The 17,567-nt window shown below is 39.6% G+C and overlaps 2 protein-coding genes across 2 annotated transcripts in view; one reads left to right on the forward strand and one right to left on the reverse strand.

Moving 5' to 3' along the window:
* gpr6 (G protein-coupled receptor 6) overlaps positions 1–3,005 on the reverse strand; it is a 119,745-nt gene extending 116,740 nt beyond the window's left edge. Inside the window, exon 1 of the mRNA XM_079354164.1 lies at positions 2,977–3,005. The gene's annotated coding sequence lies outside the window, so the exon portion shown is untranslated. The remainder of the gene's footprint in view (positions 1–2,976) is intronic.
* Positions 3,006–9,860: 6,855 nt separating this feature from the next.
* alkal2a (ALK and LTK ligand 2a) lies at positions 9,861–12,455 on the forward strand. Its single transcript, XM_079359186.1, has 5 exons — positions 9,861–10,160; positions 10,602–10,655; positions 10,791–10,871; positions 10,966–11,040; positions 11,714–12,455. The coding sequence occupies exons 1-5, from the start codon at positions 9,875–9,877 to the stop codon at positions 11,716–11,718; spliced, it is 501 nt and encodes a 166-aa protein (XP_079215312.1). The 5' UTR covers positions 9,861–9,874; the 3' UTR covers positions 11,719–12,455.
* The last annotated feature ends 5,112 nt before the right edge of the window (positions 12,456–17,567 follow it).

Raw genomic sequence — 17,567 nt, forward strand, 5'->3', positions numbered from 1 at the left:
TTTGTCCTGGCTGCAGAACACTGGACCAGCTCTACACTCTCCATCGGATGCTCGAAGGTTCATCGTAGTTCGCCCAACCCGCCCACATGTGCTTTACAGATCTGGATAAGGTGTTCGACCCTGTCCTCCAAGGCGTTATGTGGGGGGGTGCTCCAAGAGTATGGCGTCCGGGGTCTTTTGCTAAGGGCATTGATGGCAGTAAGTCGGACCTGTTCCCGGTGCCTGTTAGCCTCTGCAATCATTCAGTAGCTGTATCAGTCCGTCATGGTGAAGAAGGAGCTAAGCCTAAAAGCAAGGCTCTCGATTTACAAGTCGAACTTCGTTCCTACCCTCACATATGGTTATGAGCTTTGGGTCATGACCGAAAGAACGAGATCCTGGATACAAGCGGCTGAAACAGGTTTCCTTCACAGGGTAGCTGGGCGCACCCTTAGAGATAGAGTGAGGAGCTAGGCTACCAAGGAGGAGCTCAGAGAGCCACTACTCCTCCACATTGAGTGGAGTCAGATGAGGTGGCTTGGGCATCTGTTCTGGATGCCTCCTGGACACCTTCATAGGGAGGTGTTCTGGGCATGTCCCTCGAGGAGGAGGCCTCGGGGCATACCCAGGACGCGCTGGAGAGACTATGTCTCTTGGCTGGCTTGGGAATGCCTCGGGGTCCCACCGGAAAAGCTAGAGGAGATGTCTGGGGCAAGGGAAGTCTGGGCGTTTCTGCTTAGACTGCTGCTGAAATCCTCCTCAATTACCTCAAAAACATGTTTCACTTTCCTTGGACATTGTTTAGTGAGATTTTCTGTCATCCAACTATGTCATGGATATACAGAAAAATAGCATATAGCGTGAATTGTTCTGGATTTCTACTTCTTCTAACAATAAAAACAAGTGATCATTTGAGGCATTTGCTACTTTATTTAACATGAAGTCCTTGCTACACTAAGCTATAAATACAGGGATTTTTTGCTGCCAAATTGACACCTTTTTTTTCTTTTTTTCTTTAGTAGAACAGAATATAAACAACAAAGCAAAAGCAAATTGACACCTTTTTATGGATGGTACTGAAGTTCAAGCTTGGCATGAACAATCCAAAAGCAAGCCAGCTCAACCCATTTCTAAACATTTATTGCTGACTTTTAATCACTGAAAGGCCTTGGCATTTTAATACATCCCTGATTAATTAAGTTGGTGATTGCCCACTTGACCCACAAGATATGTGGATGGGTCCCAGCTGGTTACACCCCAGTCAAGATCTTTAGCGGTTATGTTGATCAGACTTTTGCAAGCAGCAGAACATAGTTTGTGTCGGCTTTGACCTCTTTGCTCCTAGCTGATCATTTAATAGGTAGACATTTGAGGAGTGATGATATGATATATTAACCCATCCAGACAGATACTGTGGTGGAATTTCTGTTCTTATTTAGATTTAAATGTACAGACTGGATTGGATTCTGATAGAGCTCAGCTTTGATGAGAAAACAGTTTAACCTGTCCAGGATCCCTCATATCTGATGTTTGGTAGACTAAGTGTCTGCTCCAAGTTGTCCAAGACATCACAGACTAGTATAGGTGGGTCATTATGACCCTGACATCAATAACGTCTATATTATATATATGCAAAGTCCATGGAAAAGTCTAGCAGAACTGACTCAGCAAGACACAGGGATACATGTGTTTTGTTAGCTCACTCTCCTCAGAAGTCGTATTAACTTTTTAAACTTAAGTCATCCAAGTCTCCTGAGTCATTCTTGTATGAAGTCAGGTCTTACTAATTTCCTCAACAGATACTACAGGTGGATTATAGGGAAATCTGGGGAAATCTTAGAAGGCCAATTGGAAGGTAGCGCTGTCAGGTGATTGATAATTTCAAGTTTGAAGTCAGTGCAGCTTGAGTTGTTGGCCTGTATTGCTATCAGGCGTTGCATCTTTTCCAAGGGAGCTCCAAGCTCCAATAATTTGTACATTGGACAAAGCTAGTAGAAACGTAGCTGTCTGTTAAATGAGCTAGCAATGTCCAAGCTTAACCCTTAAAAACATTCTCCTCACAATTGATCAGAGAAAGACAGTCCCATGTAATAGAAAACAGTTTTGTCTATAGAAAAAAGAAAGGAACTTATCAAGCTAGCTCGACACTAGCAAGGATTAGAATGTTTACAACAGGAGTGTAAGGTGTGAGGAAACCAAGCAGTTTAGCGTCCTTGGTTCAATAAGTTCAAGCCATAGAACACAGTCATGTGAAGAAACAGATTAAACTTCAGTAACAAGGAATGCTTTATTAAGTGAAATGTAGTTTAGATGGATGGATGGATGGATGGATGGATGGATGGCTAATGGATGTACAAATAGATGAGCGGATGGATGGATGATGATCGAGGACTTATGGGTGGATCGAAATACACCTCTTCAACTCTTCATCCACATCATAAAGATCATAGGTACCGTAAATTCCGTACTATTGAGCGCACCTGGATATAAGCCGCACCGGCTAAAAATAAGTAAATAAATGTATTTGTACATATATAAGCCGCACTTGATTATAAGCCGCAGGTGTCCACGCTATAACAAGAGCTATTTACACAGACGTAGGCTACCGGTAACATCCGCAAATACTGTAGCGTCCGTACGGACGTTAAAGGAAGACGAGAGCGTTCAAAAAATAACTTTTAATAACCCGATCACTGTCGGCCGTGACCACGCCGTTTACAGCAGAGAGCAACACATAACTTGCCGTAACAATCCAACTCTCTCCCCCAGCGTTCTCTCATACAGCCACTCAACACGTTCTCGCTGGTGCATTCACTGACTCTCCACATAATCGGAATTATGAACACATTATCAACTACTGACTTTACAACATGAACCGTTACAATACGAAGCCTAGCCGACGGTGTCTGTAACACGGCTGATGAAAAAGATGACCGTAATATATTTCACAAGAAAAAGTCCATCCATTCACTGCCTCAGAATGACTTCATTACTCACTTCCTCAGTCTCTGTTGTCGCTGTCAGTGTCATCTTAACGTGCAGCAGCTCTGTTAGCTTCTTTGACAGCCAGCTCGATCGCCTTTAACTTGAAAACTGCATCATATGTATTTCTCCGTGTGTTTTCCATGATGAGGGTGCGTGCATGAAGCGCAAAATAACTGATATTAAGATCCGACGTGACGAAGTCAAATGTTTTTGCGGCAGAAGCTCATTGTCCCCCAAGAAAAATCCATGCATTAGCCGCACCGGAGTAGAAGCCGCAGTGCTCGAAGTGTGAGAAAAAAGTAGCGGCTTATAGTCCGGAATTTACGGTAATCTAAATGTGAAGGACACAGCTCTGAAACCATAGTCAGAACATAAGGTTCATACAAAACTGTATTTATATGACAAAATGTGTGAGGAAAAATAAAAATCATTTGTTTTATGTTTCTACCATTATTTTTCAGTTAACACTGATGATGTAAATAGCCTTAACATTCATCCCAATAAAGTCCTTTGCCAAGGATGAAATGCTTTCTGTGCGTTTTATAAAACATGATGGCAGGGTGAATCAGGGTCAAAAAGGGACCCATAACATGATGGAGCCAATCTGGCTGACAATCAAGCAACTAATCGAGCAACAGAACCACTAATGTCTAAGGGAGTAAATTATGAGGTGTGACCTATCAAAACATAAAAGTTACTTCAAACATGAAAACAATACAACAGATGAGAGTGCAAGAGAGAAAGAGAAAGAGAGAGAGATACACTCTAAAAACATTGAAATAGGAGAACCTAATGGTTTAGCATATGGTGTAGGATGACTCATCTGACCATATAAGTGTCTCCCAAAGCCCTTTTGAGAAATATATTTTTTTGCACTGCTGAACTCTCAGGCCGCCGTTTACACTTCTTATAAAGAGAGCACATAAACACATGGATGAGTCATGAAGCGCAGAGAGAGACCAAAGTTTCAGCGTCTCATTCAGGCCTCTTCCACTCATGTACAGACTAAACTCATCGTACAGTGTGTGCTAAAAAGGTGGAAATTGTGGCTTTACCGAGACAGGGCAAACGATGGCTAATTTCAGTGTAATTTTACCTTCAGCTGCTATTATCCTAGAGGACACGGCTCGTACAGGCTTTTTCCACAGTCTGTGGGAGATTAACATTTCCTACTAGTGGCAAGGCAATGGATGCGTTTACACTTTTTAAATATAACATCTGTCAAGAATGTGCCTCACCTCCTGAAGATATTTAAAAGATATGTTTTTTTTTCCATCTAAATACTTCTTGGATCCATTGGTATTGTGTATCAGGGCCATCCCAGATACACAAGGTGATACACAAGGTGGTCCAGTTTAAAAGGGGTTTTCAATATGTTTTTGCATAATAATAGTTCAGTACATATCACGCACACGCACAAACACACACACACACAGAGAACCTCAAACAGTAAAATTGTAACAAATTCTCTTTGCAGATGTTGAAAATCTCAGCAACACTACTAATCTCACAGGTGCTCAGGCAGATTTGTCATGAACGGCTGCCAAAAATGTAGTAATACTTAAAGCCTCCAAGATGGTCTTGGCTTTAACATGTTTAAATTGTACATATCACCAGGATTACTTGAATATAAATCACATGTTGAATGTTTTGCGTCTGTTATGGTTTCATCACTCCCTTGTTCAGGTTTTTCCTTTCATGTGTGACCTTGATGACAAATTGTATCCTCCAGTTGTATAGACTTTCCAAGAAGGAGGACAGTCTAACCTCAGTCCCCCCTTTTTGTTTTGTTTTACTATAATCATGCAGAAAACCGCCTCTTCTTGTATTTCCAACAAGAGCCTAACCTACTAATTGACTGAGCCAACTTAAACCCCTTTTTCCTTGTCAGCAGTATGAATGTCAAATCTACCAAAAGGGTTGTCCCCAATAAGTGGTAGCTGAAAGTCCTCCTTGCAAAAACTACACACATTTCTGCAACTCTTCCATTCCTGAGCAGTGAGCTCTACTATGATTCAAAGGAAATAATAGTTCCCACGTTGCATCAGAAAATTTCATCGATCATGCTCACTCAATGTTGGAGTCAAGTGGTTGGATTCAAATGTTGTTTGTCTTATAACATGATTTATATGTTCGCCACCCTGATGATGTAGGACACACCAAAGAGAGACAGTTATGGTAACAAGACTTGTCCTTCAAACAGCACAGAACATATGGCTGCAGCTTGTAAGGAGTACAAGGTTGGCAGAAAGATAGAGATTGCACAAGTTGTGCTCACCACAGCCCTGTCAACTACACTAGAAGCCGTAACACAACTGATGATATGTGTTTGTCTGAAGATTCAAAGTGTTATAGGAGAAAATGTTCGCTCTCTTTTTACTTTCCTTGAGCCAAAAATTTAATAAAGAACACATGCATCCAACACAGAGCAAATGTTTTGCATTTATGAATTTATGAAAGATTTTGACTTCCTATTATAATGCAATTATATGATTAATATGAATTGGAGGTAAGATAAAATATAACAAGTATTGGCCTCCAGTAAGAGCTTGAGCATGTGTAGTTAAATCGAATGTAAATCATTTGTTTGTGACTTTTTTAGTCACATACAAATATTTGATTGTGCAACATGTGAAGAATAGTGATTTTCTTGCAGCTGCACGTTTGACTCTACTTACAACAGTTTTTTCATGATTGCAAAAGCTTACGATAACAGACAAGAACTCTAATAACCAGTGACATAAAAGCACAAGTGTTTAATGGGGTAATTTCAATATGTCTACAAGCAGAAGCAGCTCTCTGCCTCTCTGCTCTCTGTTAACGCAGATCACATTTAACTAGGCAATTTATGATAACATTCTACTCACTGTTGATCTAAAAAAGTCTGCTTGTCTAAAAATCCTACACTTTTCTAAAAATGAAATTGTGTCAAAGCATGTATAATATTGCTTTCATAATAATGGAACAAATAACTAGGGGTACCGGTAATTTAAGAGGGTTTTCTTGTGACCAACCTAGAGGGGAGGGGGGACAGCGGGTGTGTATTGTAACTAATGTCTTGTGTCCTGCCTGTCTGTATACTGCTACTGGATGCCTTGAATTTCCCTCGGGATCAATAAAGTATCTATCTATCTATCTATCTATCTATCTATCTATCTATCTATCTATCTATCTATCTATCTATCTATCTATCTATCTATCTATCTATCTATCTATCTATCTATCTATCTATCTATCTATCAACACTTACAGGAGTACCTTCATCTCCTTTTTTGGTTTAAATTTTCTTTCATTAATAATGTAGTTTTGGTTTCAACAGACAATATGCTTTAACAGCCCTGTTTATGTATTTTAGGGACATGCTTCTCACACACGGGCCCTAATCACACGTATGCACAAACAGACGTGCATTGGTGGAGAGATTGGTGGAGTGGGGCTGCTTTGCTATGCAGAGCAGAGCAGTTTTAGGGTTGCTCAAGGGCACCTCGGCAGTGCTCGAGAAGTGGTCCTTTGAGTCAATCCAAGTAAAATGTTCCTATCTTAACACAAATTATTGTTGGATTTGTAACCAGGAATGTTCAAGATACAGCCATCAGTTCTGTGCATAAATGACCCTATTAACCAAAACACAATTACAAAATTTTTTGATTGCAGTTGACATTTGTTTTTCCGTGGCCAACATTTGAGAAGGACTTGCTCTTTGACATACTTAAGAAAATACCTCTGAGGAAGTGAAATTCTCAACTTGGACAAGAATTTCAGGAAGAAAGAGGCACATTCATGAAAAAGCAACTTCAAAACTAATTAAAACTCCTTTAAAAAGAAAAAATCTCAAAGTTCAGGAGGGAAAGAGGAAGGAGACAATCTGTATCTAGAAACCAGCAGCACTTGTGAGGTTTACCACATGAGGTTTATTTAAAAAGCATATGAACATTACTCATTATCACACTGGACTAAATAGTTTCACATGTGACTGTATCCAACTTTAGTGAGGTCATACAAATGCTGGAGAAAAAGGGTTAAACAAGGTTGGATAATCAAATAATTGATTTTACAACATAATGTAACTTTTGTGGTTGACTTAGTTTTGTTACATTTTATAATATACACAACATGTTGATCAGTAGAATTCTCCAGCAGCAGCTGTCACAATAGGAAGACAGCCAACAGGGCTAAAGAAGCAAGAAAAGTGAAAAAATTCCCTGACAAAAAAAGCCAGTCATCTGTCTTTACTTACCCTTTTGAATAACTTTTAAAAGAACACTGGAAACATCAGCCATCCATTTTATTTACTGATCAATTAAACAACCAATTCATTATTGCCTGTCTGTGTTTTATGGAAAATGTGTAGCTGTTGTGTCATAATTGGCCTGGCTGCCAACAACTCCCATCTCATGTTGATTATCTTTTATGCCTTTCTGTCCCTTTAACTCCATTGTGTGGTGTAGATCCATAAAGTTAAGTATGTTAGGTAATGTAGCACAGTGAAGGTTCTTTCTATTTTCATCCACATGGAAGGATTTCAAGCCTCAAATCCAGAAAATTCCAGCTAAATGTTGTTGTTATTGTTCACAGATATGAACAACATTTGGAGGCTTTGGATGTGCAGTTATTGCAGAATGGCACCCCCTGTTGACTGTGCTAACCTTCATGACAAAATACTGCAGTGAAACAAAAACAAAACTATTCTCTATGGGAAGTGGTTGGATAATGCTTTCCTTTTAGATTCAGCATTTTACATAAGTTTGCATTTTAGAGGACAATTTTAAAACAAAAAATACTAGACTACACGTTGATTAATATTATTATTATTTCTTTAATTGTTGCAAATGTTGTGTGGGAATAGTGTGTTCACATAAGTCTTTCTTGTGAAAGTCAGATGTCAGGAGTCTTCTCCAGATGTTCTGTCTCTCTGTAGCACACTGTCTGAAGAGCCAGGACTGCAGGAGGGACACATTCAATCGTGACTTTTGCCTCCCCAAACTATGCCAATAACTATTGTCCTGCTGTCCACTTGTCAGAAAGTAGCATAAAAACTGAAATCGTTAGGAGAAAAAAAAAACAGATGAATAAACACTTTGAAATTAAAAAAAAAAACTGTTTCCTGAAAAAGAAAACCTGTCTGCGTCTATAATGCATTAAGACCAAATGACCTCTCGGGTAATACGTAGCGTTGCATTTTCAAAGAAGAGGTTTGGAGCTGAGCTCTGACAGTGCGCGCTGTCCTTTCAGCACCAACGTTTACGCACATTCAATGCAGTGACTTTGCACTGAAAACACGACAACATTAAAAATGGGTATAAAGTATCAAGAACATTTCGACGAGACATAAGAGCGCTTCATCCGTTGATGTGTTGTTTTAACAAAGTCTTATTTTGGTTTGTAATTTAATTGACTCTATTTGTCTTAACTTAAGCGCCGCTGTCTTTTTTTGTCTTTTATAGTTCTACAGCATGATGGGGGTTTTTTTTCCTCTGTGTTTTTCACAGTAAACTGCTCCAGCCTCACTGGTCAGTCAGATTTGAGGGGGGAGCATGGGAGCCAATTGCACACCCTGACTTTAAGAATGCTGTACCAGCAATAGTACGCTAGAAACACTAATCTGTGGTGACGACAAAACCTTTTGCAACCTCGACTGTGCTGTAGTCTGTTATTTGACCACAAGCTAAAGTGCATTAACTTTGTAAACTGCGAGTCATTAACAATCATTCCCAAACAGTTCGATCGTATTTCGACTTCCATGATGGATGTAAAATGCACAATGGCTCTGCATGAACTATTGAGAATCTCAACAAGGATACTGGAGTATTTGTTCTAGAATGACTTCGCTCTTTACCGGGCTTATTGGGAATTTCAGTGGAAGTGTTCGTGGGGAAAACGCTTCCTGTAACTGCATAGCCTACTCAGACAGATGGAGTAACGGAAAGGAGGGGGCGCAGAAAACTTAAAACAGCGCTCAAGTGATGGTCAGTTAACTTCAGTGGACTTTCCGCCACAGGGGTGCTAATAGTGTGTTCTATTATCATCCCAGGCACGGCGGACTAACCCACGAGGGACAGGTGACCGCGTCCGCCAGACAGAATAAAAAGTGAGCTTCACTTCAAGGCGACTTATCTGAGACTTCTGCGAGGACGCACACGGGATCTGAAGCACCGTTTGGTCTCTGTCTACTCTCGGTCAGTGTGTTCGGAGGATGACCCAAAGCCGCTGAGCAAACACATCTCTGATGGTTTCCACATAGGAGCAGAAGTCAAAGGGACACATCGAATAGAACAGAAATAAGGACGTAAAGTTGAGCACGGCTCTTTTTTCTTCTTCTTTCATTTTCATAATTGTTGGATGCACAGGACCGGGTCCTGATTATACAGCAGTCTATTGGGAGAAAAGGCGCACGGACATACAGGTAAATATTCATCACTCCGTTAGGCAAACTCATTCTTTCACAAGAAAAACTTTTTTTTCTCCTTACTTGGTCTAGCGCCCTTCATCTCGTGATAGACTATTTTGTGAGACATAATGATGTCCTGGATACAAGGCTAAAGTCACATTATGTAGAAACAGATCACATTGCCTATAGGCTACAATTGAAGCATATTACTATATAATGTATGGGCAAATGGCTTATATGGATAAACCCGAGCCCTTTATTTAAAGAATGTATGAGAATCTGACTAAATTATAATATGGATTATCTGGGCTATAATGCGAGATGTGTGACAAGAAAAGTGAGTTTAGAGAATGAATAACTTCAAAGTTGCTGCACAAAGTGCCACATTTCTGGATCCATTAAAAAAAAAAAAAGGAACACGTGACAATACTTTTTATTTTCGACTTTTCTTGCAGGTAACCCGGTTAAAACTTTCCCCTTGTTGGAGAAAGACTTGTCTCAGTTTCGCACCCTGCGGGAGCTATGAGCGGCCTGCGCAGACACTTCAGCATGGGACTAGTGCTACTGATGTTCACGCTGACCGAACACTGCAGCCAGAGCGCGCCCTCCTCGGCTCCGTCAGTCTCGACGGCAGCCGGCAAGGACACACGACAGGCTATGAGGCGGATAGTGGAGATCGTGAAACAAGTGGAGACTCGGGGTCGACTTGGCAAAAAAACGGAAGCAGCGTTAACACCAAGTGCGGGGAGTTCTGCGGAGCCAAAGGATTTACACAGTTTGAAAACGGACAGAGGGGATCAGATTGTCGGTGAGTGATGGCCTATCACCTACAGAGAATATCTTCTGGGATATCCGAAAGCTATTATGGAGGGATAGATCTAGAACTGGATTAATTTAAAGGGTCACCGCATTCAAAATGTACCCTAAAACATGTCCTGATAGGTGTCTTAGTCATGTATCTTGTTTCAGGGTATCAACATCTGATTGCCATGTTTTAAGATCTGTAAAAACAAATTCCCACTTCTAAGTATGGCAGGATACAAGGCAGGCAACACAGGCAAATAATGTACATTTATATTAGTTTTTGCCACTATGTAGGTGTACTAAACCTCAAGTGTTTTCCTAAGAACTTGTCTGTAGACAATGCATGTGGCTAAATTAAAACTTTCAATACCAGAGGTGTTTAAATTGAGGCTTTTGATCAAAACACTTCCAACCAGTTAACCTGAAATCTTCTTTCTCTCCTCAGTTGTATACCCAAGAGATCTTAGGAAAAAGGAGAGATTGATAAAACATATAACAGGTTTGTTTCACGAAAGACTTCTGTCAAAAATAACAAATTCAAATTGTAGACTTGCACAGAAAAAAAATTAAAGATGTGCACTTGCCTACATGCAGTGCATTTAAAATTCTCACATGTTACTTTCTTTCCTCTCAGGTCCACTTTATTTTAGTCCAAAGTGCAGAAAGCATGTGTACCGGCTCTATCACCACACCAGAGACTGCACCATACCTGCATGTAAGCTGCAATTCCTGTATTTGTAAGGATTTTTCTTTTTGTCAATCCAATGTCAACTGCTCTCAACTAATCAATTTCATTTTCTTATTTTCAGTCTTCAGAAGATGTGCGCGGCTTCTCACAAGACTCGCTGGGAGCCCGCAGTGCACTGAGGGGTTGCTCACACAAGGTACTAATATATTCATATATTTGCCTCTTATTGAAACACACATGTAATATGGGTCTCAGGGAAAATGTGTCTACACAGGATTTAGGGTTAAAGTGATGGTGTTTTGCACCTCTACAAAATAATCGATAGGATCTTAAAAAGTTAAAAGGAAAAATCATATTAGTGTGTGTCAACAAAAGGTTGTCACAAGATTTGCACACATTTCTTCGCAAGGTGTTCAATATTATTACTGGTATGTTTTTCTTTTTTTCTTTTTTTTTTACTATAAACCACCCAGAAGTATACAATTACCTTGACCAGTTACATTAAGGCTACATCATACAGTAAGCTGCTGTCTACATATTAATGTACAAAGTAGTGATATTTTCAACAATAAAATTAAAAGAAACTCCACATCTTCAGTACACTTGTGCTCCATGCTTCGAAGTACAACGCGTACAGAGAGTGAAAGCTACAACAAGGATCTTAGTATTCTCAGTGTAGTTCAAGTTCATGTTTTCAAGGCACTGTGATAAAGGTGCAGTGGTAATATGCATGCTGTGCAGAAACACACTGGCCCCTAGCAGTGGGTGTCACATATTTTAATTATGTCATTATGTGAGATGAAATTACTTGTTTGATTATGTCAAGTTGAAGACTGTACCCAATTTCTCTTTCTCTTTTTTCAATACAGGTTGAAGCCCAACACAAGTTCTGTAGAAGAAAGTGAATTGGGGACAAAATGCCTTTGACAGTTAGAGGGAGACACTGGGACACACTGAGCGGCCCCAACCGATGACAGGCACAATTTTGCCCTTCAGTAAGGTCTGTTCTGCTGAGGCATGGATTACTGTTCTGGCTGGATCCTGATGGTCAGCTTTCACAAGAAAGAAAAACCAGATCAAGAAAAAGATGGGAGAAATGAAGAGTGGAGAAAAACTAACTTGCTGAAAGTGACACACAAGGAGCCTTTTTCCCTGCTGCTATCCAAAAAGCAAAACACAAAGGGATTGTATATTTTTATTTTGTTCATTTCTTTGAGAAAAGAGCAAAATCCAAATGTAGCTACTGTTTTTAGCATGACAAGGAGGCCCAACCCTTCTTCTGCACTACCCATGCCGCAGACAAAAAGCTGTCACAGACCCCCCTGGCTGGCAGTCACAGTGTAGTTATATTTACTAGTGCTCACACTGAAAAAGAACTGTTTCCATTATTAATAACTTGAACATATCTCTGTGCCTTTGCAGAGACATGTTCACAAAGAACTAGTGGTTGTAAGTAACAGGCCTCCTGTGGGTATTTGAGGTGCATGGTACGGTCTATATTTATATATTTGAGTTGCCACAAACGTTCCACTGTGCATAATAAACTCCAGCTGTCTACCTTAAATTGAAGCAACCAACATTTATCAATTGGCTGTTAAATACACATATCTCTCTCTATATATACTGTACATAAATATATGAAAATGAAATATATTTAAATAAATTATAAGATTGGTACAAATATGAGTGGTCTTTTTGTCTCATGCTGAATTTCCTTTTACAAGTTCTTGTAAAATCTGTGCTCAAACAGGTCTTTAAGGGTTTTTCCATTTGTGACATCACAAAGGGATGTAACCCCTCCACCAGGCTGGTGACACTACTACAGCTATGTGTTTGTTGTGCCCTCTGAGTCTACCCATATTAAAAAAAATTGTACATGGAGGGAGAAAGCCCAAGCCACCTTCCAGAGTGTTGTGGTCAGACTCAGCTCATTTGCATTAAAAGCTATACACACAGAAACAGCCTGTTCTGAGCAGGGCTGAAATAGAAGAGTTTATAGGCATGACAAAATACATGATCTAATTGGATATTTGGCAAGAAGCTGTGATATTTAAGTGTATCTTTAATGTTATATTGTGGTGTTTTGAGTTATTGTTTATCTAATTTATTCTTTGATTATATTGGATAGGGGCTTAGTAGGTCACATAGGTATGGGCAGGGATGCTGTACTGATTTAACTCTACTGTTAACCTTTTGTTCATAGTTGAAAAGAGGATAAGCTAAGGAGACACTGTCAGAGCGAACTACAGCCAGCTAAGCTACCTGTGGATGTGCACAAATAAGATATATATCAATGGAAGGAATCAGCTGGCATACTAACTACTGTTTGTTCAGTGGGAATAGATTGTAGCACTCAAATCAGTTTGGTGCTAAATTGATCACGATGTAAAAAAGTGTGAATCTCCACATTGGATTTAAGTGCCATCTCTCTGCTACAATGTGGAATGATCAATGGTGTTTGCTAGATGAGTTAATTTCAGTCTGTGGAAAATGCATCAAACATTTTGACGTTTATGTGTTTTGAAAACACAAACTGGAATAAAATCAAAGGTGAAATTAAAGGAGGAAATTAGTGAAATAAAATACTGGAAGTGAAATGGATTGTGATAAGTGAAAAAACTAAACGTTCAGCCAAGGCTCTGGCTAATAAAATTGAAAAGCATGAATGTGAAATCACAGAAGGAAAAACACCTCACATATTCAACTTCATCTGAGTGTCACGTAGCGCTGACGCTACCGCAACAAATAACATTTTGACCTCTTCACTCCCAGGAGGAGAAGAATTAAGAAAATAGTTTCCAAGCATCATTACACATAGCAACACCTTTAAAAAGGATGTAGAAAGGTGGCTGAGTGAATCTCTACAAAATGACATTTTTAAGCATTGGATCCTGCTGCAGCCATCTGAAGAGTGCTTCAGTGTCTAACAGGAGCTGGACCTTGCAGCTTCAATGGCAAGACAAACATTATGAAAGGATAAGCATCACTTGAAAGAGCAGCAGGAGAGGCTGAGGAGAAAGAAGAAGCAGCTTAAATATGAAAAGGACATTGCAGCACACATTAAATGTGTTGCAATTTCAAAGCTTCTTAAGTTATAAAAAATCATTTTCAAAACACTCTGATGGCACTTTTTATTCTGCAAGTCTTAGGGCTACAGATAACACACAAGTTCCATAAGGATACACAGAAAATGAGAATCAATACAATATGCTGGGAATTATGACAAAGCAAAATGAAATAACTAGCTCTTAATACAACAGCAAAGCCTCACACTGCCAAGGAGAGAGATCCCAAGCTTTGATGGCGAACGATTAAATCTCCATGCATTAATGAAGGCTTTCACAAATGGTGCGGAGAGCAACACTGAGAGCCACAGTGACTGGCTCCATTTCTCAGAGCAGTACACTGAGGGGCTGGTTAGAAGCTGCCAGCATGTCAATCCAGAGATGGGCTACAGTAAGGCTGAAGCTTTATTATCGGAGCAGATCTGGAATGAGCTGAAATGTGTTGCTACATACAGATAAGTGTCTCCAATCAAAACAAAAGATCTCAAATCTGTCCAGGAGTACAGCCTTTTCCTCATAGGTTGTTGTACTGCTCTGGAAAGGGTCATGCATTTTCTTGAGCTAAACCTACTAGAAAATATGCTCACCATTTAAAATAAGCTGCTTTATAGATACAGAGAAAAATGAAGAACTGTAGTCTTTGAGCTGAAGGAGAGATGCAATTACAAAACAACATTCAGTGACAGCCCCAACTTTATAGAAAGAGAAGTATTTTTACTTTGGAGGTCTGCAGGATACTACTCAAGGAAAAAACTGAACATGGAAGCAAATATAAGGAAGAAACTAACTGCGAGGAGGATGTGGCTTTGCTGTGGAGGAAGACGCGCTGGATTATGTCCCATGTTGAACCCACAAAGAGAAATTTTCTTATGGGAAGAGAGTTTTGGTTTTTTAGCTATTTGTGTATTGGACACATCAGAAAATATTGTTAAAAAAAAAAACAAAAAAACAACTCTCCTATTAAATATGTTGTCTCCAACATCCAAATACACTTCACTTTCAGAAGGAAAATGACTCTGGCCAAGCTCAACTGTTTGTGGTAATGATTGTAACCTTCAAATAATCCCAGTACAAGTTCTGTTCTGTTCTGTTCAAGTCAACAGAAGCAAAATTATCACTACATATGCCTTCTCGGACCACGGAAGTACAGCTATATGTTGTACGGAGGCACCAATACACAAATTAAGCCTCACAGGTAAGAAAGCAGACATTATCTAATGGATCGTAGATCAAGCGAGAGTTGTGACCAGCCATATTGTTTTAGGACTTGAAGTTGCTGGCTTGGAATGTCATGACTTCTGTGAACCGCTTAAGACTTTCACACAGGAACGTATGCCTGTGCATAGAGGAAACATTCCAAGGTGAAGTGATCTTTTGGGATTGCCTCATTTGAAATATGTTAATCTGTTAAGGGATCACAGTTTGAATGGTAGATGGTATGAAATCTGGACAATGCTGGGCTTGGCTGGACTGTAAATAGACCTCTAAATGGAGAACGTGAGGATGAAGTGGATTGTGAACGGCCAGAGTAATAAGTGAACAGAGTATTAGAGGGGAATTTGAAGAAACTTTGGCAGCAGTTCAAGACAATGTTCAGAAGCAGTCATCATTTCATGCAGAGTACACTGCCTTTGTGAACAATGTTATCACCAAAGGTTATGCTGGAACCTGAAGAGGAGTTGGAAAGATGTGGTACATCTTGCACATCAGAGTTTACAATCCAACTGAAGGGAAAATCAGAGTCATCTTTATATGTGTAGCTAGTTCCAAGGGAACATATCGTAATGTTCAACTACTACAAGGACCAGATCTGAGTAGTTCTATGTTTGAGGTGTTGACTAGGGTAGCTCCCCTTCAGTATGTTACAATCCCTCGTATGGAGGTCATTACAGCCCCCATGGCAGATGTCGCTTCTACGGGTTTGAAAGTTCTCAAAGATGAAACATGGGTGTTAGGTCCGCTTCTTCTTTAGGAGGCTTTTTAATGCTGAAGACGTTCATCAGTTTCTCTAGATGACCCTGAGCTCAAGTAAGCTGTAGCAGTGAAAGTTTTAAGCTGGACAAGATGTTGATGCTGTGACTTGCCTGTTAAGTTATTTCTCATAATTGAGAACAGCCACTGAGCAGTGGAATCAGTCCTGAATTAATGACCGTTTTCTGCTAAAGGGAATAAAATAGACTTTTAACTCAAAACTGGTTCGCATCATGGAGGATCAAATCCTGGATGAGGAAAGCCTCCACACAGTTCCTAATGAAGTGGAGTCCACAGTTTTCTAAAGCACACATAGATCCTAATGACTTGGAGGCAATGGCACAAATCACCTGTTGCTTTAAAATGCCACCATCATTGCCTCCAGGAAGCTGACATCTATGCTTGCAGGCAATGGAAGCAGGTGCAACATATGTCAGACTTATTCCTGAAAAGGTGGGTTAAAGAGTACTTGCCACAACTGCAGGAGCGCCAGAGATAGTCAGGAGTAAAATGTTACATCATCCCTTATATTGTCATGCCAATAACCCAGCACCTCGAAACTCCTCGATCATGGGAAGAGTCTTACAAAATGTTTCCAGACAAAAGAGGATTTGTGTGTCAGATGCAGATTAAAACAAAGAGCAGTTGTCTTGACTGACCAATAACGAAGACCTGCCTAATACAGGAGGCTGAAGCAAGACGAAGTGTCTGCACGCCTTGTGACTCTTTGACCTTTAACCTGACTCTGATTTGACTGACAGACCTGTCACAGATTGAATGGACAAGTTTCATCTGACTGAAACTGGATCTTATAACTTTGGACTTTACTGACCTTTGGGTAAAAAAGAAAGACATAGTAAGTATTATTAATTAAATAATGATAAATTGTTCTGTGTCGTCCATCAATGTTATCATGTGTTATTATTATGTGTAATATCCTTATTATAAGGATCTGGTGTGTAGCTAACTGCTACACATCAGCTATGAATCAATTCAAGTGTATTTTTAAATACTTTTTCAGGTAACGTATGTGTTGGGTTATATGTGAGTGTTTTGGGTTATTGTTTATCATATAATTTATCCTTTGACCATATCGAGTAGCAGGATAGTAGTTTACATGTTAAAGGGCAGGGATTGTGTATTGTTTTAACTCACCTATTCGCCTTTTGTTCATAGTAGAAGAGAGAGGGAGAGCTGTGTTGCTGTATTTTCTGTTGACAGTTTTTTTTTTGCTCAGATTAATTTGATTATGAGTCAATGCATGTTATTGACTTGATTGTCTTTTTTAAGGAAAAAATCGTATCTAAGCGATTTTTTAGTCCAGTGTGTCAGAATAAGTTTTAGACCTAACCTCAGCCTACAGGCGGCTTCATTGTTCAGGATAGTTGCTACAACTATCAACCTGGACTTTCAATTTTTTAAAGGGTGAGTTCACCAATTACACATTTACTAACTGGTTCCAATATAACTGATCTTACCTGACCAAAAAAGCCTATGAATTTGTTGCAAGTTATTAATCCCTTATATGTTTTCTTACCATCATAGCATCAATTAGAGTTAACCCACGAATATAGTTTTTTTCCCCAACAAAATAAAGGAAATGTATTTTGATTAAAAAAGTTAAGAAACTTCTCCTCGAAAAAGATGAACAGATATCTTCTTATATGAAAAAATGCACAAGGACTAC

This window comes from Symphodus melops (genome assembly GCF_947650265.1).
Source record: "Symphodus melops genome assembly, chromosome: 1".
NCBI lineage: Eukaryota > Metazoa > Chordata > Actinopteri > Labriformes > Labridae > Symphodus > Symphodus melops.

What these genes read in the sequence shown, in the direction of transcription:
- alkal2a (XM_079359186.1), top strand. Translation starts at nt 9,875, where the DNA reads ATGAGCGGCCTGCGCAGACACTTCAGCATGGGACTAGTGCTACTGATG. An exon ending in CAGAGGGGATCAGATTGTCG is followed by an intron (nt 10,161 to 10,601) that starts GTGAGTGATGGC and finishes TTCTCTCCTCAG; the next exon opens with TTGTATACCCAAGAGATCTT. An exon ending in ATTGATAAAACATATAACAG is followed by an intron (nt 10,656 to 10,790) that starts GTTTGTTTCACG and finishes CTTTCCTCTCAG; the next exon opens with GTCCACTTTATTTTAGTCCA.